This window comes from Haemorhous mexicanus, chromosome 3 (assembly GCF_027477595.1).
Source record: "Haemorhous mexicanus isolate bHaeMex1 chromosome 3, bHaeMex1.pri, whole genome shotgun sequence".
NCBI classification, from domain to species: domain Eukaryota; kingdom Metazoa; phylum Chordata; class Aves; order Passeriformes; family Fringillidae; genus Haemorhous; species Haemorhous mexicanus.
This window is the reverse complement of record NC_082343.1, coordinates 43,453,192-43,475,090: the sequence shown is the minus strand read 5'-3', so window position 1 is coordinate 43,475,090 and position 21,899 is coordinate 43,453,192. Positions and strand designations below refer to the sequence as shown.

Here is a 21,899-nt window from a genome sequence, read left to right as displayed (position 1 = left end):
CTGCTGGTTTCTTTCTCCTAAGGATGGTTATTTTCAGTTCATAAACTCTCAGCTGTCATTTCTGATTTATCTTCGCAGCAGATTCCTGTTGGGGTCACAGGGCTGGGAGCTGGGGAAAAGTGGCACGTCCCCCGCTCGCTGCGCTCTGCCGCCCCTGCCAGCCACAGCGTTCGTAGCTGGGGTTCGTGCTTCCCTTTTAACCCCTTTCTCATCCCTCCCTCTGTCAGTGCCTGACATTTTGTGCATCTTGGTTGTGCTGCGGCATGGTGAGAGCCGTGTTAAGGAGAGGCACGAGCTTAGTTTGTTGGTGAGCATCCTCCTCTAATTCGGGAACGGGAGAGAGGGCTACTAGAGATAACGAAAACCCGCCTGCGTTCAATCTGCTGCCCAAACAATGGATTTATTTAAACATATGAAGACATCGCTGTGTACAGATCCTTTAAAAAATGTTTTAGCCTTTCCCAGCCGTAGAGAGAGCGACCACTTTATTTGCTGGAAAGGGCTCTTCCCGCCCCTTCCTACTCCTGCCCTGCCTCCGCCCCCCGCCTCCCTTCCCCATATATTATTACTCTATGCCACCAACGTTAAAACAGTCCCACCGCGCTCCGTGCCCGCGCCGCGGCCGGCGGGCAGCCTTTCCCTGGCTCCGGGCAGCCTTTCTGGGGCTCCGGGCAGCCCGCGGCGGCGGGGCGGCTCCCCCGGCGCCGGCCCGGCCGTGCGGAGCTGTCTCTGCGCGGCGGGTGCTGAACCGCGCGGGGCGGCAGCGGCGGCCGGAGCCCTCCCGGCCTCGCCCCGGCGCCCTGAGCGGAGGGAGGCGGCGGAGGGGGCGCCGCGGGGGATGGGGGGAGCCGGCGGCGACCCCGCGCCGCCCGCCTGAGGAGCCCGCGCACAAAGCCGCGCCGCGGCCATGGAAGAGGAGCTGAAGTGCCCGGTGTGCGGCTCGCTGTTCCGGGAGCCCATCATCCTGCCCTGCTCGCACAATGTCTGCCTGCCCTGCGCCCGCACCATCGCCGTGCAGACCCCGGAGAGCGAGCAGCACCTGCCGCCCCTGCTCCACTCTCGGGGCCCCGCGCCGCCCGCCGCCGCCGCCGCGCCGGGAGCGGGGCCGGGAGCGGCCGCGGGCTCCGCCGCCTGCCTGGACTCGGAGAGCGCGGCGGGCGGCGGCGGCGGGGACCACGCGGACAAGCTGAGCCTGCACAGCGAGACCGACAGCGGCTACGGCTCCTACACCCCCAGCCTGAAGTCCCCCAACGGCGTTCGGGTGCTGCCGCTGGTGCCCGCGCCCCCGGGGGCGGCGGCGGCTCCGCGGGGCGCCGGCCCCGCCAGCTCCTCCCTCACCTGCCCGCAGTGCCACCGGAGCGCGTCCCTGGACCAGCGCGGGCTCCGCGGCTTCCAGCGCAACCGGCTGCTGGAGGCCATCGTACAGCGCTACCAGCAGGGCCGCGCCGCCGCCGCCGCCGCCGCCAAGTGCCAGCTGTGCGACCGCAGCCCGCCCGAGCCGGCCGCCGTGCTGTGCGAGCAGTGCGAGGTGCTGTACTGCGCCGCATGCCAGCTCCGCTGCCACCCGGCCCGCGGGCCCTTCGCCAAGCACCGCCTGGTCCCGCCGCCCGCACACCCGGGCGCCCCCGGCGGCGGCGGGGACGGCGGCGGCGGGAAGGGGGCGGGCGGCGGCCGCAAGCTGCCGACGTGCGCCGAGCACGACCTGGAGAACTACAGCATGTACTGCGTGAGCTGCCGCAGCCCCGTCTGCTACCAGTGCTTGGAGGAGGGCAAGCACAACAAGCACGACGTGAAGGCTCTGGGAGCCATGTGGAAGCAGCACAAGGTGAGTCCCGACGGCCGACAGGGAGCTGGGGTGATGCCCAGAGCTGGGGTGATGCTCAGCACTGTGGTTTGTTCATCCCAATGCCCCAAAAAGGGGTTGCAGTTTGTGGGATTGCAGTGAGGTCCTTCACGTCCATCATCCCTTCAGACTTTTCTCTCTTCGGAATGGTGCTCTTAGGTTTTTGGCCCTTCCTGACTTCCTGCTGACCTCACAGCTTCTGCTCAGGGTTGGAAAATCCAGACTCCCTCTCGTGTTGGTCTCGTCTTGACCACTGAAGTTCCACCAGGTCTCAGGCAGATACCTGGAATTAGCAAGTCCATCTCACCAACTTGTTTGCCTTCCACAGGGTCCTTGGCCATCCTGTCCTCAGCCTTCCCATGCTCTCGCAGTGGCAGCAGCTACCTGTGAGGAGATAGGGTGGTTGTTCCTTCTTTTCACCACCTCCCTTTCATCCAGGACTCTGTGCAAGCTGCCACACATATGTCAATGAGGGAGAGTGGCCCACAGCCACCCAAGTGTTTTAGACAAGAAAGCATGGTACAGATGATCATGGACTGGGTGTTCTCCTGGGCCTTAAAGAGGTCTCCTCCCACTCAGTTCCCAAAGAAGCCAGGAGTAATGGCTGGAGGGATTTTCATGATACAAAGATAAATAAGGAATTGTAGATGGGGACTAGGGATAAGTAAAGCTTTTTCTGATTCCCATATTGTCACTGTCTGATTCTTGCTTCCCTGCAAGTGATGCTCCCTGCCCCTTCCTGGATTCCTTTGTGGAGAGGTCAGAGCCATTTGCTTGGCTACACATGGGTTTAGTGAAGTCTGGTGAGTCGCTTGGTCATGCTTTCCTTGCTAAATATAAGGCTTTGCAACCATGTGAATAAAGAGCAAGACGTGGCCTTAGAAGTTGAAAAAATGTATGAAGTTAGTTCTTTCTTGCTGAGAATTTCCAGGTGGACCCTGGAAAAAAGGATTAGTTCATACATATGATCTTAGAGAGGGGACTTCAATACCTGAGAGCTGAGGACAATCCTTTGGAGCTTCCTGCTGCATGGGGTTAAAGGACTTCTCCCACAGCTGTGCAAGGAGCACTTGACCAGCTCTGCTGGCTGCAGGATTCCCTTCTTTTTACTCTCTGCTTGCAGTTAGCAGAAAGGAAAGCACAGAGAGATCCTTTCAGACACTGCAGGAAAGGTCAAAATCAAGACTGGTGTCATCACCCCTCGGCCCTGGAGTGGTTGAGCGCAAGATAGGCTGAGGTATTTGGCAAGACAAAAAACTACTTTCTATTTTAAGATCCAAAGAAGATGCCCCTTGGGGTGATCTGCATTGTCGATCCATCCAAGAAGAAAGACAAACTTCTGGAGGTGTTTCAGTTTGAATGTTCTGCCAGCAGCTCAGCCATCATTACTCCCTAACACAATGAGTGCTTGTGCAGAGAAGTTCTCTTGAAGATTAAACATTTGCAGCTGCTGTTCATGTCCCAGTCTCAGAATCCACTTGTGAGCAGAATTGTTTTGATGAACAGGGTGTGAGTTCACAGTTCAAATGTGGCTGATGTTTTGAAGGGCGTGAGAGACCAGCTTGTGATGTACTATGGTCTGCCTTGAGTTAACTGTTTGATGCCCTTCGGAACATGACAGTCCAGTGTAATTAAAGCTCAGAATCAATCATTTTGTCTCTTTCCTACTGTCAAATATTGAAAAAACCCTTTTGGCTGGTATTTTTTCTGCATTTTTTTCTGTGACTGAGGTATCACAGAACATTATTGTTCTCTTGATTTGCATATTCAATCAATGTCAAAATTCTAATAAAAAGATACCCTCAAAATTAAGTAATTTGGGGACTCTGAAATTATGCTCTTGTGAATATTATATTTTTCAGAAAAATGTGCTTGGCACAAAATAAATATAATGGAACTGTATAACCTGGCAGCCTAAATCATCATCTCACATTCATTCAGATAAATTGTTTTGGAATTAGATACTTCTGCTTAGAAATAGTTCTCTGATACAGCAATTTCTACAAGTTTATTACCTGCATTACTCTGGCCAAACCATAAATTACTTACATTGACTGGCATGCCAAAGGTAATTTAAGGCTTATGTGCTCTCTCCAGATGCTCCGGGCATAGCTGGTAGAGGCAGCTGAAAGGTTTGTTCTTAGACCAAGGAGCCTTCCTTCTGTTAGCCCTTTGTTTGGCTCCTCCTTTGTCTGGGCCTTATTACAGTGGCCTAGTGGCAAATTACAGAGTGTAAAAGCTTGTGCAGGCAGTGCTGCAGGCCATGCAGGGAAATGTGCCCTTACTCTCAGCTGTGCTGCTGATTCCAAAGCTGTACTGGACTGGTTGGCCCCTGTTAGAGGTGCAGGTTCCCCATTGCACTGCTGGGTGTAACTTCTACAAAGTGAAATTGGTGTAAAATGACAACTAGGCTCCAATGGCACAAATCTGTGAAAATCCCCCGGTTTAGCTGGACTTCATTATATCACTTGCCTAAAAAGTGCCTCTGGACCAGCAGTTCAAGGTTATTAAGAAAAACTCTTAGTCTTCTGTTGAAGTTTAATCCCTTCATGTCTTCTTAGCAAGTACAGTGATACTGTAATCACATTTAAGTAGGGCCTCAGACCTGTGAATATGAGGAATGATGGGGGACACACTTCAGCTCTGCCCATTCTAAAGGGTTAACTATACATAGGTACCAAAATGCTGAAAAAATCCATACCTGGATCCATCTGTGAAGGGCGGGCCGGCAGACAAGTGTAGGAGTCCTCATGCCTGCTTTTATTTCCTGACCTAAAGACTTGTGTTCCCAAAAACATGTGGGCTCTATGAGAATTCAACACCAGGACAAGCTTATCTAATCAATAGTCAATCTGCTGCTAAAGAGAGATGGAGGGAAGGCAAGGGGAATGAGCATGAACTGTTTGGTTGAAAAAGGGCATGGCCATTATCTGGTTCATTTTCTGAAATCAGAGGTCTTCCCTGCCCATCTGGCTTCAATTATTTACCCGTGTGATCTCTGTGTTCCTGTAATTGGTGGAAATAGAAACTTGGTATCCATCTCCAGCCCTCAGATTATTGGTTGCAAGACCAGATATTAAAGTGAGGATAACGCCAGGTGGAATACTGTTTGTCAGGAGTTACTAATTGTCCCAGTCATTGGAGTTTGTTACATCTCAGTTTCGCTTACAATAAATATTTCTGTGGAATGAAAGATTGCTCTGGGTATACAGGGCATTTTTTATGGCTTGGTTGGTTTACTGGGGGCTTAGTCATGTAGCTCCGCTTGATTTTAATGAGAAGTGCATGACTAAATTCCTCTGATTTGCAAGGTATCTTTTACAAATGCTTGGAAAAACAAGGCTATTATCTCTAAGTGGGTTTCACAAATGGAAATCTGGCCTTCTACTCGGCTTCATGCTGCAGTGGAGTTAATGCAACCACAGGTTTTAATGAACAGATCAATTTGCTTATGAGCCCTTTAGACAGTGACATGGCTGAGTTTCTGTTGCAGCTCTCTGTGATGGGAGTGTGCCAGGAGTGACTGTGCTGATTGCCATTGGTATAAATGCTGCTTACACTTCATCTGTGGTGGTTTTCCACAGCTGCTGTGATGCCCACATGCTGCCTTTGTCTCTTCTGATCTGGAGAAATGAACTTTGAGATGATTTGAGAGCTGGGGCAGATGTTGGGAAAGTGGAAGTTTTACTTTTGTTGGGACCAGCCATTGGTTTTGATTTGAAAGAAAGGAGCCCTTTCCTCCCTGGGACAATTTGGTCAGGACAGTCAATGACAGAGAATAGAATGCTTCTGCCGCCTATTTCTTTCTTGCTTAAACCCCAGCTGCTTTGTCATGTACTGCTTTAACCTTGTTCTGTGTCATCTTGACAAATCAAAGGCTCAGATGTGCCCTGTGAGTGGAACAGAAGGTGTGATCACAAACTTAAAACTTTGGCAAATGTGATCAGCCTGTGTAGAGCTGACCTCAAGTCCTGATTGTCTGATCTTGCAGAAAACAGATTTTTTTCATGGACCTGGAGTTTGCTTCTGTGGCCTCCCATGGTGTTAATATCAAACATCATCATTTCAGTTTTTTGTGCATTTACAAGGGTTTGTGTAAGAAAGTAGCAGAGATTCAAGTATTGAGAAATGGGCACAGTAATGTGTCTTCCATTTACATTTGTTATGAATGAATTTTGTAATGCATATTCTCATTTATATTTTAGCACTAATGTGCTTTCAAGGGGCCACTTTCCAGCCTCTTGTTCCCCAGCCTTACATAGATCCAGGGTTGCTCCATCCCAGGTGCAGAACCTCACAATGGCATCAGCCAGTTCTTTGAGTACACTTAGTGAATCCTTTTGGGACTCCTGGACTTACAGGGATCCATCTGGAGTAGAAAATCCTGCACAAATTTGGGTTTGACTGGGAGTTAATCACTCTCACAGTAATGGTCCTCCAGCTCAGGCACTGGGACCCCAAAATGCATCACTGGGTCTGCCAGGGGCAAAACCACTTTTTCCTGCCTGTCCTGGAAGTTCATTGACAAGCCTCTGGCTCAGCTTAGAGATCTCAGGTGTTGGCTGAGGAAAGGGAAGGTCAGACCTAGAGTGTGGACTTAAAAAGGACATATTCTATGTGCCTTACCAGTCAAAATTAGAGGAAGGGTTTTTTCCAGCTTTTGCAGAAACATTCACCCATTTGTTGAGTTGGAGCATGGGAAACTGGAGCCCCACAGGGACATTACTATGAAGTCTGAGAAGGCAGATTTGTCTTTAAAGTCCTAGTGTATCTCAGGTTTGGTAGGATCTACCACATTTATAAAGATTTCAGACTTGGATGAAAAAGAAGTGTCATTTTGGAAAGCACTTGGGGATTTTTCAGCATGACAGATGCTACTGTGTAAGTGTAAGACTACTACCTTCTGATACACGTGGGTAGCTGTTTTATAAAAAGGTGTTTGACTTACCAAGTTGCTGCAATAAAGTGGAACGTGCAGACACAATACTTGACTGCCCCCACATGCATATTTCACCCTCATTAAATCTGATTAAATCTTAGCTGTTCTTTTCTAGCAGAAACACTTTGTGGAATTAGGAATACATGTAAGCCTTTTTGCACATTATTAATAATCAAATCCAAGGATTACTAAGAAAAACTTTTGCATTTTATCACTAACTTTTTCTTTTTTCTCCTCCTTTTTTCTCCCTTGCAGGCACAGCTGTCTCAGGCTTTAAATGGTGTTTCAGATAAAGCAAAGGAAGCTAAAGAATTTTTGGTTCAGCTGAAAAATTTATTGCAGCAGATCCAGGTAACTGTAGAATATAATCTGTTTTGATAATACAGTAATCAATAGAACTGAGTGAATAATTTATTTGATGACTTTGTTTCCTATGCTATTCTCATCTTTCCTGGAATCATCTGACCTTTCTTGAATGGATTTGCTAGGTAAAATTGTTCATCAAATAAGGCCTGCAAGCCCCTCTTAGCTTCTAGATTGTTTGCTGTTTGTTGCAAAAAGCTGATACTCAATACTGGACATCTGAGCTCTGTTGATTAGTGTTTGATTGAATCCATTAGTCATGCTTCTAGGCTCCTCCCTGACTGCAATTGCTTGAATTCATCATTTAGGATAAATTCTCCTTTTAACACATTCAAAATTTACTGATAGCTTTTCATCTTACATCTCCTAAAAATGCATTAATTTCTGCAAAAAATCCAATCAACCTGCCTATTAGAGTCCTTGTAAGAATGTCCTATACATACTCAAAAATACAGGAATATTCTACTAACAAAAAAAAAAAAAAAAAAAAAAGGAACTGCTGCTAAATCAATGTGTCGTTTATTGGAGCGTAAGTTATTTTCATGCCTGTAATTGTCCAGATTTAACAGTCAGAAAAAGAGCTCATAGTGAGTGCAGTAATTGAGGGCACAAACCCAAAATGAAAAGAGCCTTAATTTCAATCAAATTTAGACTCATCAGTGCTGGAAGTCAGATGATCCTCAAGGTCCTTCTCACCCTGTGGAGTGTACCTGGAAAAGTGCCACTCCAGTTTGGGCTGCGCAGTGTCCAGGGGGGGACTTGTGTCCTGCGCTTGTTAGTAAGGGAAAACCCAGCAGAAATTCCAAAAGTTTATTATTTATTCATTAAAACATTCCCCTTAAAACCCCAGAGGATGAATTTGCACCACAAGAGATGCCCAAGCTCTTGGGTTGCCTCAGGGCAGCCTAACAAGGCACCCTCACAGTCTCCCACAGCCACGTGGGGAAGGGAGCACACCAGAATGAGAAACTGGTAAAATTAAAGGACATTTGACTGAAAGAAACCAGTGCAAAGCCACAGACTGGCACTTGTAATGCGCTGTATTTTGGCTATAGGGTGAGGTTTCTCTCAGCTGACTTACCCATTTAAGAGTTTTGTAGCTCACATAGTTATGTAGTCTATTCATTTAGACTTCTTTCACTGTCCAAGGAGACACGACGGGAACCTCTAGAGAGCATTTCTTCCTGTAGGGATGAACAGCTATTTTAGAATGGGATAACCCATCCAAAACAGTAGTCTATCACCAATCTTTCTTGAGTCATCTAGCTCCATTACAAATGTATTTTTCCCTCCTGAAACCTAGAAGTGGCCTATTATGACTATTTATGACTATGCTGTAAAATCCTTTAATGTGTTTCAATAAAATCACTGCCAAATTGCTCTGCATAAGGGAGCTGCTACAGTTGGATCAAAAGACCAAGCCATTTATTTGATGCTGCTTGTTGCTTAAAATGCTAGATGAGAGCTCAGAAGAGGAAATTATATCCAGCAGTACCCTCTAACATTTAGCCAAGTCTGGGCACAAATCTGAATCTGACCCTCACATGTTGAGGCAATCTTCGTCCTGAGCCTGAGTGAAATATCAAATTTCAGCAAACCAAAACAGCAGGACTAATCAGCTGCATATTGTATTTTTAAGTAAAACAAGACTGGGGCATGGCTCCAAGACAATCACCCACACACTTTAACCCTTAAGGAGCTCCCTGGAATGTTTTTCTCCCATGACAAATGGCACTGCTCTCATGCAATGTTCGAGATGCCTTTGATGAGAGCACATACCAGGGAATGTTCCTGGTGGTCAGGTTTGGTACAGCCACACTCTTCGAGGGGAAAGGGTTTAGATGTGTCATGAGCCAGTCTGTGCCTTTTGACTTTTGGACAGAAACCAGTTCTTGTACTGTTACTTTGTGGGGGAACAGATGTAGCCTTTGTGCATAGGTTTGTAGCCAGACACACAACTCTCAGAGCAGGTTATTTACAGTAGCAATCTTATGACAGCTGCCACACTCCCGTATGGATATTTACCCCTCAGCAAAAATGTATTTTAGTAATACTTTTACACAAAGGACCAAGCAATATGTAGATTTTATTTTCCTGTCTCAATGTGCTGCAGACCAGGCAGCCACCCACATTCTTTATCTCCTCTCTGAGTTTGCCAGAGCTACCAGGAATTGTGCTTTCATTTTACCTGGGACAGTTTGCAAATTCGTAACCTATTTTTCTTTTCCTTGCTTTGCAGATCTGTTGTTTTCCCCTCTTTTTTCCTGCCTTTCTCTTCTCTGAGGTCACTTTTATATCTCTTGGTCTTTTCAGATACTGCCTGTTCCTCATTGCTCCTGTTGCTTCCTTGCTTCTCCTTGTTTCTGCCATGATCTGATTTTCCCGTTTTCCCATCTACTGTAACAATTTCATACTTTCTCACTTGAAGGAGGCATATCGCCAAACGTGCTGTTTGATGTGTGAGCAGAAAATGAGGAGAGAAACGATGCACTGCAGCCACCGACTGGTTCGGGCTCTGTGCACAAAGCAGCACTTCAGGAGTAGCGGGATGGAAACGGGCTTAAGGGGGAGCTGGGTGTGACACCAGCCGAGGAGGGCGAGATGCAGACAGGAAGAGTCCAAGACGAACCTGTGAGCAGGAACTGAGCCGTCTGGTGTCTCCCCAGCTCCGGATAAATCCCCGCCCACATCTCCCCGGCAGGTCTAGGACTGCGCTGGGGGCTTCTCAGGGAGCACTGACCCTGCATCCATCAGCTGGAGAATGGGATGCGCGGGTCACAGTGAGGGAAGCAAGTACAGTGCTGAAAATTTGAACTCAAAAGAAAGAAGACGAAGCAAATGAGTAGAAAATAAGAGAAAAGCTCAAGAGCTAAGAGATAATAATGAGTTAGGGGAGTACAGTGTCTTTGCAAGGAGGCGCTTCTCCTCCAGTACATGCTTAAAGTCTTCTAATATTTAATGATGTTTTTTTCTTTTTTAATTGGGGTATTTGGAAGGAAAGCTGATAGCACACCTAAACATCTCCTTGGAAGAGGAGCTTGAAAGTTTTCTCCTTCTAGTCTCATGAGCAGAGGAGGTGAGGGAGAGTCTTCCTTTGAATGGATACTACAGAAGCAGTTCCAGGAATTTATGTAATGCTAAATTGTTTCCAGAGCCTACTAAAGGCTCAGTGTTGTATACCTCATGCTGGTTTCTGCCTAGCAAAGAATTTTACCATAATGTGAATAGAAAGTTGCCTCTTTTTTTAAAAGCTAATCAAGTACATATCTCCACTGCCAAGTGCTTGCTATTTTATAAAAAGTATTCGAAGCAATACACAAACCTTAGGGCTTTGTACCTCATTAATTTGCTTGTAATAAGCCAGTAGACCAGATTCTGGTCCATAATTCTGTTCTAATTGCTGTGGTACAGAGCCAGTGATTTCAAAGTTGCTACAGTGGGATAATTAAAACAGATTGGAGCAGAATCCTCTTATGTATGTATGCACTGTGTATGTTACATTTAGCATTTACATTATGTTGTACTACATCTGTCGTCAGGAAAGTGCCAGTAAATCATGTTTTTGAATAAGACCATTTGTGGCACGGCATGTTATTGTTTCATTTTACAGCATGCAGCTATTACAGGTACAGCTGTAATGAAATCAGAAATGTAACAAAAATGCTGAGGGTCTTGAAAGGAAATCTTTTCTGAACAGTAAAGCAGGTATGAGCAATAGCTTAAGCTGCAAACTGTGCTCTCTCTGGTGGGTCTGACTCTGTCCTTGTTGTAGGAGAACGGGTTGGATTACGAAGCCTGTCTTGTGGCTCAGTGCGACGCCTTGGTTGACGCGTTAACGCGGCAAAAGGCAAAACTGCTCACAAAGGTCACCAAGGAACGGGAGCACAAGCTGAAGGTGAGCGCTCCTCTCACCAGCTCAGCACAGCTGCTGGGAGATACCTGGTGTGGTTTATCAAGTTCCCCTTGACGATGAAATCTCCTAGTAACCAAATTATAAAGTTCCTGGAGCAGGTTCCAGTTCAGCGGTTTAATGGAACTGTGCCTACGCACATTAAATGATGGATATACTTCAGCAGTTTGTTGAATCGAGCCATCAATCTTTATTTATCTTATGGTTTGGGGCTATCTTTTGAGAGGTGCTTAGCAGTGAAACCTGTGTGTGGTTTGGATTTTGGCACCTTCTGCCCAAGTAAAGAGTTGTGATTTTGATATCTCTTAGAATCTTTAAATTCAGGTAAGCCACCTCCAGAAATACATGAGCTACTGAAATATATTAAAGAAATGCAGTAAAAGGAGATGGCAAGAAGAAATCTAAACTAGTTGTATGAAGTGGCAGTCAAGAAATATTTAAATGGACACATTTCTTAAAATGCTGATCTTTATGTGATTTTGAGGTACTGTGGTGCCATTCACATTAAAAGTATCTAAGACAGAAGGAAAAAATGATATGGATTGTCTAACATATCAGTTAACAAAATCCACCTTAGATCAGCATTCAGCTTGCTTAACAAGAACCAGCACTTAGGACATACTGCTGACAGCACAGCAAACCCTGCAGTTTATAGCTGTCACAAGTTGTCCTACAGAACACAGTGCTACTAGACCTAGTCCACAGCCACGTGGCAGCAGAATCAAGGCCAAAATCTGGAAAAATGGAATGCAGCTATTTTATTTCTTAATTCCAGCAATGTGTTCTTAAGCAGAGCGGGTTCAATGATAAATTGTGAAGAGAATGTTTAGGGTATGATCTGCGAGAAACCACTCCAGCAGTTTGCCTCTAAAGTGAGGGACTTTTTAAAAGCTCAGATGTTAGTGAAAGTGTGACTGGAAATGTGAACACTGCAAATGCAGAGACATGTTCTGTGCCCTCTCTGCCCCAAGCAAGCCTAACCTTTGAGAAATTAATCTGCTCTGAAAATTGAGATTCCCTGTGCACAACATTTTGTCAAGCTAATTATCGCTATTTACAATACAGAGCAAGTGAGTGAAGCTGATGGAGATACGGCAGTGGCCATATGGCAGCTAAATTAGGCACAGATTTAACACACTCTCCCATTCCTTGTCTCTTCTGAAATAATTTTATACGATTCACTGCAAGCTGAGGCAATCATAGAACTGTACTGATGTTTGTTTTCCAGGTTGTTTGGGACCAGATAAATCACTGTACACTGAAGCTACGCCAGTCAACAGGGCTAATGGAATACTGCCTGGAAGTTATCAAAGAAAATGATCCCTCTGGGTTTTTACAGGTATTTTTCTTTCTGTTGTTCTGGGGAAAAAAAAATACATTAAAGCTAAGTCTAAAAATGTGTGGCTTTGTTAATTAGCCCCTTCCACCTCCAAGGCAGGTTCACCTTAACTCCTGTAAGTACTGTTTGAAAACTCAGAGAGCCTGGTGACTGCATGAGTGTCCCAGCAAAGAGATGGCTTTAACAGCTGCACCCTGACTGAGGTGGGGATTTAGTGGTCACCACTCCCCTAACTCCTCATGTCTCTCCTCTTGCCAGCCCTTCCTTCTGGGCTGAGAAAAAGATGCTATGCAGTTAGTGATAGCTTTTTGCAGAGTATTATTTTATTCTCATCTGAGAAACACAACATAGGGCCTTGCAGAGCTCTCTGATTAATTTGGAGGGCTCAGTGACAGAGGAGAGTAGTACTTCTTCCCGCTGTGCTTCTCCCCTTTGCTTTCCTGTGTAAAAGAGTCCTTTCAGCACCTCCCCTGTAAGGAACTCTAGTCTGAAGGGGCTGCATGTAGCTTTGCCTTGATGCGATTGTTGCATCAACAACTGTGGCAGCTCCAGGTACCTTTTCTTTGCAAAATATGGCCTAGCCAATAATTGCTTTAATTTGCAGGATGTTGTTTCTTAGGTGCAAACAGTGAAAATGCATATTGATGAGACAAAACATAACAGTGGTTTTTCCCCATAAATTATTTTGCTTAATTTATTCTCATATGTTTATTAATAACTTTATTTTGCCCTAGTGGTTTTGTTGCCTTATGTACTTCCTAAAAAGAAAGGTACATCAAACAAAATGACCTGCACACATGAATGCATGAGTGTCAGGGGTTTGTCAGAGCATCCCTAAAAAACAGGATGAGAATTAGCCAACCTAAACCTATTAACACTCCAGACTGATTGTCACTGTCATGTCTGATCTCAAGCAAGAGAGGGGAATGTGTGGTGTAGATTAATCTCAAGGTTACACAGATTTTAACAGGCTGTTGGCTGGACACTACAGGACAAACAAAACCTTTGGGTCTTACCTACATGCTGTCTAGATATATGCTTTACTTTCTTTTCAGCTTACTTTCCCTGTGACTTCTGGGGCTTCAGTTTTTGCAGCCCCCTTTATTAAAAAAAAAAAAAAAACACAAACCATTTTTGGTTTTACTTTTTCTTGGTTTATCTAATGATGCTTTCAAGACAGCCAGCAAACACTCAGGCACTACATTACTTTGAGCAGCTACTCCTGCAGCCAGATTACTGAGATGTGGCCAAGGGATCCAGCATCCCAGTAAGTGACTCTGAGGTTGCAGGAGGCTGTGGGATGCTCCTCCACCTACTGCACAGACTGATAAGGGGCTGTTGATGCAAGGGCTCAGACAGGAGTGTCCTCAGTAAAAGTAATGAGGAAAACTATCCAAATTCCTGCAACAAAGGAAAACTCTCTCTGTTATACCCAGAAAAAAATTCTACTCCCTGTGACTTACAGGAAGTTCACTGTCAGGCACTCCAGATATCCAAATGGCAGCTTCACTGAACTCAAGGACAGTGGAGCTCATTGATTTCCACAGAGCCAGGATTTAACTTCCTGAAGTGTCTGTTGTGATCATTTTAGTTTGACTTTTGGTCTGATTGTCTGTGGGCTGAGCCAGAGCAAAGCTTTAAAAATTAAGTTCAGTTTTGATGTAATGGTAGGAAATCCATCATATATGTGAAAATCTATCTGACAATTTATCACCCTCACTGTGAGTAATATACACCTTCCTTACCATTTGCTTTTTTAATCCTTTAGCTTTCATCCACTGAATCATCTCTGCTGAATGGAGAGACTCAAACATTTAAGCCTCTCTTTGTGCAACTTCTTTTTAAACAGGAGAGCAAAAGTAGACCATGCAGATCAGAGAACAGAGTACAGGATTATATGTGGCATTCAAAGGCATGACACACAACATAATCTTAACAGGCTTTATACATGCAGTTTTTACTTTCCTAGCCTAATGTGTGATTTATTTTGAAAAGACAAGATGAAAGGATGCCACATAAATGGACCTCACCCCAAAACGACCAGATCCCATCTCATCTGTTTTGCTGTCTTAATCCTGTTTCCTTTGTGCTGTATCTGACAGGCATTCTGTCATTTTTAATGTGTGCATCTGCCATTTCATTATAAACCTGATACTCTCTTTCAGATTTCAGATGCTTTAATCAAGCGTGTTCAGGTATCTCAGGAACAGTGGGTCAAAGGAGCCTTGGAGCCAAAAGTATCTGCTGAGTTTGACTTGACTCTGGATAGTGAACCTTTACTGCAGTCAATTCACCAGCTGGATTTTATTCAGATGAAATGTAGGGGTGAGCTCTTATGGTTTTCCTTTTCCTGTTTTTCATGCATGTGTTGAAACAGTGCTGGGAGGTGTGAGGACCCCAAAGGAGGAATGACTTGAATTTGCTGGATAGTTTTAAAAGGTGTTCAGGCAAATTCAGGTTACTGGGTGTTTCCTGGAAAGGTGTGCTCCCCTCACATGTATCATCTTTAAGTGCATCTGGTATTTCTATCTGAGCTTGTTCAGCTCAGATAGAAATACCAGATGCACTTAAAGATTGTAAAGATAACTTCTTCAGAGTAGGGCTTTGAAGATTTATAAGACATGAGCTGCATGAAACTTCATGCCATTTTGTAGCATTCCTAAGTTTGACATGGTTAATTCAAGATACCAGTTTACCCCTATCTTGTCAGGAACAGCTGACGTAGAAAATAAATTTTACACACATACACACAGAGTTGAATAGGGAAAACCTTCCCCAGCCTTTGACCTTTGACTTGCATCTGGACTGTGCTCCAAAAATTGCCCCTCTTAATACGAAAAAATCACAAGGAAGAGATTCACAAGGGGAAAGTACCTCCATGGCTGTACCACACAAGGGGAAAGTAGCTCCATCGCTGTACCATTCCATGGTTCCAAGTATCTGGATAATTCTGATGAACAAGCTAGAGGGAACTGAGGTTAAAAAATGTATCTAAAAGAAGAAGCTGATGAACAGGACATGTCACTGACATTAAAAAAAAAAAGAAAATTAACATAATGAGCTTGTAATGGGGTTAGTTTATATGAAGCAGGCTGAGAACTGCATCAGAATTAGACAGATCCATAGAACAGTTGGGTTTGAAAGCCATTGTGGTCCCTGGGAATGGTGTCATTAGCTTCTCTCAGTGGTGATTCAAGCCTTAATTATACATGTGGGTGACAGGATAGAGGCTGCCAGAAGTCAGTGAATGAGTTAAGGATATCGTGTAGTGATGTCAGATGTACTTTTGTTTTTGTTTTGAGCAGGCATAAAGAACTTAGTTCCGCTTATGTGTTCTCTCTGGGCCTAATTCTGCATCTAAGACACCCAAGATGAAGTAATTAGGGTGAATAATTTGGCAGATACGTGGAGAAACAATCTACAAACAGTTAAAGGCCAGAGTCTGCTCACCAAGAATGCTTTGCATCTTGGCATACGCAGGCTGTGTTAAAGTTATTCAATAAACATCTATGAACTGCTCCTTTGAAATGTTGTCAGACAGGCAAGTGGAGTCAAGAGAGCAGGAATATCACTGATAGAACTCCTCTGAATGCTGTCTGCACTTACCTTTTTAAAATGAGTTTATATTTAATATTAGCCATATTTATTGTGAAATATATTTAATACTAATCTCCCACCACTTTCCTTTACAAACATAGGAAAGATTTAGTTAAACTAGTCACCTAGATTGCTAATTAACCACAGGTCACCTGAGGTGAGAGCAGCTTTGGTATTTGGCTTGTGGACATTCACCTGGCTTTAAGCTTGAAGACTTACAAAACTTTAATTGAGCCAGATTCAGTTGTGCTTTTTGAATTAAAGTGTTATCTGCTACACTCTCATTTATCATAAGATGGCAGGGAAGCTCTGGTACTGAGTTAGACACAATCTGGGAGGCAGAGAAGAAGACAGGACTTTTGCAGCCCAAAACTGTGCAGAGCTTCCACACACCCTTGGGCTTTGCTCCCCAGAGGTTAGCCTTGAGGAGGGGCTTTTTCTTGAGCTGTCTTGGTCTTGACCAGGAATTATCTGTTGCGTGTCCCATCAGGTTGGTCAGCACAACCAGTGTGACCATGCACACACCATGCAAAGAATAGTGGAAAGGGTGTTAACCTGGCCAGCATTCCTTAAGGTGCATAAGGGATGGATGGCATTACTCCACACCTGTGTGTGCCCAAGCAGAACAAGCCACTGACCAGTGCCAAGCTAGCATTCATAGGAATTGGAGATTGTTTAGTAAATAGATGTGTATTTATCTTTCTTCATTTACAACGGCAAGTCTATTTCCATCTGAACTTCTCAGTCTGACATTTTGGCCTTTTTTTTCTGAAATTATGCTTCTGTGACTTCAACCAACTCTGCACTATTTTAGAATCATAAAATGATCTGGATTGGAAGGGAACCTTAAGAATCATCTAGTCCCAACCCCTTGTCATGGGAAGGGTCACTTTTCACTAGATCAGGTTGCTCAGAGACCCATCCTGCCTGGCCCTGAGCACTTCCAGGAAAGGGGCATCCACAGCTTCCCTGAACACCCTCTTCCAGTGCCTCACAACCCCCACAGTGAAGACTTTCCTCCTAATATCTAATCTAAACCCTCCCTCTTTCAGCTTGAAGCCATCCTCCCTTGTCCCATTACTACATGCTCCTGTAAAAACTCCCTCTCCAGCTCTCCAGTCAGCCCCCTTTAGCTGCTGGAAGGCCACCATATGGTCTCCCTGGAGTCTTCCTCAGGCTGAGCAGCCCCAGCTCTCTCAGCCTGTCTTCATTAGAAATGTGCTCCTGCCCTCTGATCACCTTCTGGACCTACTCCAACAGTTCCATGTCCTTCCCATGCTGGGGGCCCTGGAGATGGACATGGTAGATGGAGCCATTGACCAGAACTCTCTCAGTGCAGCCATCCAGCCAATTCCTTATCAGCTGAGAGGTCCATCCATTGAAATTCTTGTCTCTCCATCTTAGAGACAGGGATGTTATATGGGTGATGCTTTGCACAAGTCCAGGTAGGCGACACCAGATCATCTTCCCTCATCTGCCACTGCTGTTATGCTGTCGTAGAAGGCCACCAAATTTTCTAGGCATGATTTGGCCTTCTTCAGATGCACTATTTGCATTTTCTCATGCAGAATGGTCTTGCATCTAGAAATACAGCCATCATAGCGTAATCAACTCAGCATTTCAGAAGCAAGCACCCAAACATCCCTTTGCTGATTGGGAACATCCCTTTGCTGACTGTAAGGAGAAGCTGCAGTTGCATGGTGATGCTTTGCTATTTATCACCACGAGCACTGGAACAGACTCCCCAGAAGGTTGTGGCATCTTCTCCCTCACTGGAGATATTCAAGAACTGTAGGGACACAATCCTGTGCCATGTGCTCTAGGATGTCCCTGCTCGAGCAAGGAGTTTGGACCAGATGACCAACTGTGGTCCCTTCCAAGCTGACCTGTTCTGTGATTCTGTGACTTCTATATTTCTGAGCATCCACTTTCACAAAGAAAAAATGTCCTCCTCTTTCATCTGCTCCTCTCTCTTCAATCCTACCTATACCAGCACATCAGCAAGTCATCAGTCTTTGCCAAATGTTGGTGTTGAGGTGAGTGTTATTAAGTCATTTTACTGGTTGATCTGACAAGGGCAGATGCTTTAAAGTTGTCAATGATCTGTAAAGGAAGCTTTGGGGAGATCTAGGAGAACAGGGCAAGCATGGCTTTTCCAACTATAAGTTGTTTTTTTTCTGAAAGCTTTGCAATGTAATATCTGCATTATTGTTATCAGTGCCTAGTATATGACTGAATTTCTATTTTTTTTTCAAACTCTGGCCTCATTCAACCTCATTGAGCTTGCATGGGTCATTTAGAGTGAAAGCATGCTTGTAAGTAAACATTGATTCACTGTGTTAGACAAAGAATGAAAATGAGAACAAATCACATTGCATTTGCTTTGATGACATGTTCATTTACATTACTGATGCATTCTCTATAAGCACAGATCTAAAGCTCCTCTAAGAAATAAAGATCATAGGATACTTTTTCTTTTCTGCAGAAAGAAGAAGCAATCTGAGAACAAGAGATGTGATAGGTGCAGAAGTAATGCTTAGGCAGTCATGTTGATCAAAGGGTCTCACTGAGTCCCACACTCCCTGGGCCAGCTGACCTCAGAGACACTCACACAGCTGGCATTTTGAGCTTTCCCAGAGAATTTTCTCTGTCCATGTTTTCTTCTCTCAGTTGCTTTTACAGAGTGCCTTGTCACAAAATTCCTGTCCTCTGATGCCTGGCTTAATGTGTACTTCACATATTCTCAGTTAGAGCTATTGGCACAGGCAGATGCTCTTTCTGGGTCTGTTTTGTTCACACAGCTGTAACTGGCATGCAGTCTTCATTGGTTGAAAAACAGGACTAGATACAAAATAGGAAAATATGCAGCTACTCCACTTTTCTGTACCCCCTCTGAACATTCATTCATATACCCCTTCTCCTTATCCTGACTCCTTCCCTCTTCTGCAAATCATGAGGATTCCCCAGCCATGTCTGCCACAAATCTTCTCTGCTTCTCCAGGTATGAGCTGTACTGCCCTGATAATTAAAGGACAACTGTTTCATCTTAAGCTTTACCTCTGGTTCTTTCTGCTCTATGTCATGGACTCAGCTCCTTGTGGTCTCTCCTTCTCTCCTAACACTGTTTGTAAGGGACTTGCTACAGCAGTGAGTCAAGCTATTCCAGAGCTGTACTGCAGTTTTGGAGGAAGTAAAAATTTTCCTGTTTCTGGGGATTCCCATTCTTTTGGTGCATTTAGTCCTTTAAAAACTAGTCTGGGAACGTGGATGGCATCATTGCACCGCTTGTTTGTCAAGAGGACAAATGACAACATCTTAGAGCATCCCTACTGCACCCTGTGAGGGGACTACCCTGATCAGCCATGAGATGCATTGAGCAATGTGTTTTAAGAACTGCTCTGTTGACAAGAGACATCAGTCAGTGTCACATTTCTTATCAAAGAGTGACCTGTATGAAGCACTTTTAGAACAGCAGGACATCATTCAGACTCATTAATAAGTCCCACTGTGCCAATGCAGTATCATTTCTCCCTTTATATTTTTAATATTTTCCTTCCAAAAAATCTCTTGAGAACTTTAAATTGGTCAAGAAGTGGGACAGAACTGCAATTTAACATCTAAGTCTTTTTTTTTTCCCTGGCACTTAGCCTATATTTTTTCTTTCCTTAGTCCTATTCCATTGCTTGTTGCTGTGAAGCATACACCAGTATCCCGATTATTCCACTCACTTGGCACTGTCCTATGATTTTTACAGGTGTTCATCTTTTCTCCTCCCACAGGGAATTTGAGATCGAGGCAAATCTCTGCCCATCCACACCCAGTGGAGGAAGCAGGAGGTCAGGCACAGAGAGCATCATGCAGCAAAGCTGCACAGCTGCTTGGCAGGAGCTTCTTGCCTCTCCTTCAGGAGAGTCGTGCAGCTCAGGCCACAGGCTGGATCAAAGAGAGCAGGAGGCTGATATGGATTACCCACAAAGCCTTGAATATCCAGCAACACATTAAAGAAGCCAAGGCACTTCCCCATAATATGTGAGACTCTCACACATTGGGCCAAAATTCACCCTTCCCCTGGGAAGTGGAAACAACAGCACCCTACTGGAAGTAGAGGATGTAGACAGCATTCCTGTTTGCATAGTTAAAGGGGAATTGTAAAACACATACCCTCCCCCAGAAATTCTGCTCCTTTTTTCAGCTTTGTGCATTACATGAACAGTTCCTGAAAGGCTCCTATCAGTGTTCCTAGGAGTAATGAGGTTTTTTTCAAAGGTTGAAAAGGTTAGTGGTTTATTCAGAGGTGAAGGGACGTTGTCTGTTTTGCATCTTAGAAACTTCAGGAATTGGGTTTTCATCCAGGCTTGCCAAGAGGAGTCTCAGAAATGGGGAGGACCAGAAAATGCCTCCTGAGAGGGCAAACCAGCTAGCAAAAGTGGCAGGAGTGTGGATGGCTGATAGAAACCTGTCTTCTCCCAGGCTCATCAGTCACCAGGAATACACAGGTTAACAAACACAGACAAAACTCTAAACTTAAAATGGTTCAGTTAAGAAATCCCATTACCTCTGAGTTCCTTATTTTCAGGTTTTTGACTCTTGTCACATTTCTGTGACTTCTCCAGACACAGTATCCCCTAGAGAAAACTCTGAACTTTCCATGTGAGGAAACAAGCAGATTTTTATTTATGACACTCTCTGAATCATCCTTAAATATCAAGGAATAGGAACAAGGCTTCCTTTTCACAGAAAAACCTTCAAGAGCTAATTTATAAAGCTCTTTTGTTTCATTCTTCTGGGCTACCAACCATCTGCGTTCACTGTGGTGATGGATAATGCCAGCGGAAAGCCGTGGTAGCTTCTGTGCTGTTTATCACAAGTGTGATGTTGACTTTCGAGTCACTTCCAAAGTGGGGGTGAAGCCTCGGCCCTGTCACACAGTAGCATCCATTTTCCCACAGTCTGCTTGGTACACAGAAGATGAACAGTCCTCTTTTATCCAGAAACATAAAATAGGACGAAAGGAACAGCTCAAGGGCTTAGCTCTCACGCAGACAGAAGGAGGAAAATAAACTAGAGGGTCAAAGCAGAGTAGATAAAAGAAGAGCAAACCAATATTATTAAGCCAATGAATTCTCAGAGCACTTAGTTTCTTCTAAGACATGATTGAGCTCAGCAGAAATGATATTGAGGTATTGAATGGTAAAAATTAGCCTTGGGCAGAAGACCAGGCAGGCTTTGTGCATCACCTGCATCCTAACTTAACCTGTATGTTTTCCACAGTGCATAAGATGGATGCCAGCTCTATCCAGAAGACTAAATTTTCACTTTATAATTACCAGCAAAGAGTGAACAGTGAGAGTTTAGTTTTGTTTAGGAGAGGCTGGATAGAGGTCTCTTTCCCACACAGACACAGCTGAATATTTTACTCTGTTTCTTTTTATGTTTAAGATGCTGGTCTGGTAAACAGTCTCTTGGTGTTTCTTCTGAGCAAGTCACTGAAAAGGCATGTTGGTAGAAAAATTTGCATTTGTAATTTCCATGAGGAGTCTCCTGTGATGCAGAAGTTCATTTTGCTACCTGAACCATGGGATTTAGATAAAATTTGCAAACAGAACAATTTGCTTCAACAGTTTATTTTAAGTATGGTTGCCATAAAGGTAACACATCCAAGGTGTTTTTGATGAAAAACTAGGGGGAGAGGGAGGGGTAGTAAATTAGATTTTTAAAACTCTTACAAGTGCAGTGAAGAATTGTTTTCCTGCTCTTGGTGGAGTTCAGGCTGCTCTGCTTGCTAACAACCCAGTTCTTTGTTAATGCACTCTGTTCCCTGGCAGCATTGCCTCTGCCCTGCCACTCTGTGGCCTGAGACACCCCCTGCCCTTCCTTTTTGGGGACAGTGGGTGCTCTGGTGTGAAAA

At 44.7% G+C, this 21,899-nt stretch overlaps 1 protein-coding gene across 3 annotated transcripts in view; it reads left to right on the top strand.

Annotated features, from left to right (window-relative positions):
• The first annotated feature begins 907 nt into the window (after positions 1-907).
• TRIM67 (tripartite motif containing 67) overlaps positions 908-21,899 on the top strand; it is a 33,757-nt gene continuing 12,765 nt past the window's right edge. The window contains exons 1-6 of one of the 3 annotated variants that reach the window (XM_059843357.1): positions 908-1,035; positions 1,150-1,825; positions 7,038-7,133; positions 10,918-11,040; positions 12,284-12,394; positions 14,560-14,719. In XM_059843357.1, the coding sequence (XP_059699340.1) occupies positions 908-1,035; positions 1,150-1,825; positions 7,038-7,133; positions 10,918-11,040; positions 12,284-12,394; positions 14,560-14,719 (1,294 nt within the window). Of the gene's footprint in view, positions 1,826-7,037; positions 7,134-10,917; positions 11,041-12,283; positions 12,395-14,559; positions 14,720-21,899 lie in introns of all 3 variants that reach the window. The other 2 variants (XM_059843356.1, XM_059843355.1) reach the window with 2 other exon arrangements.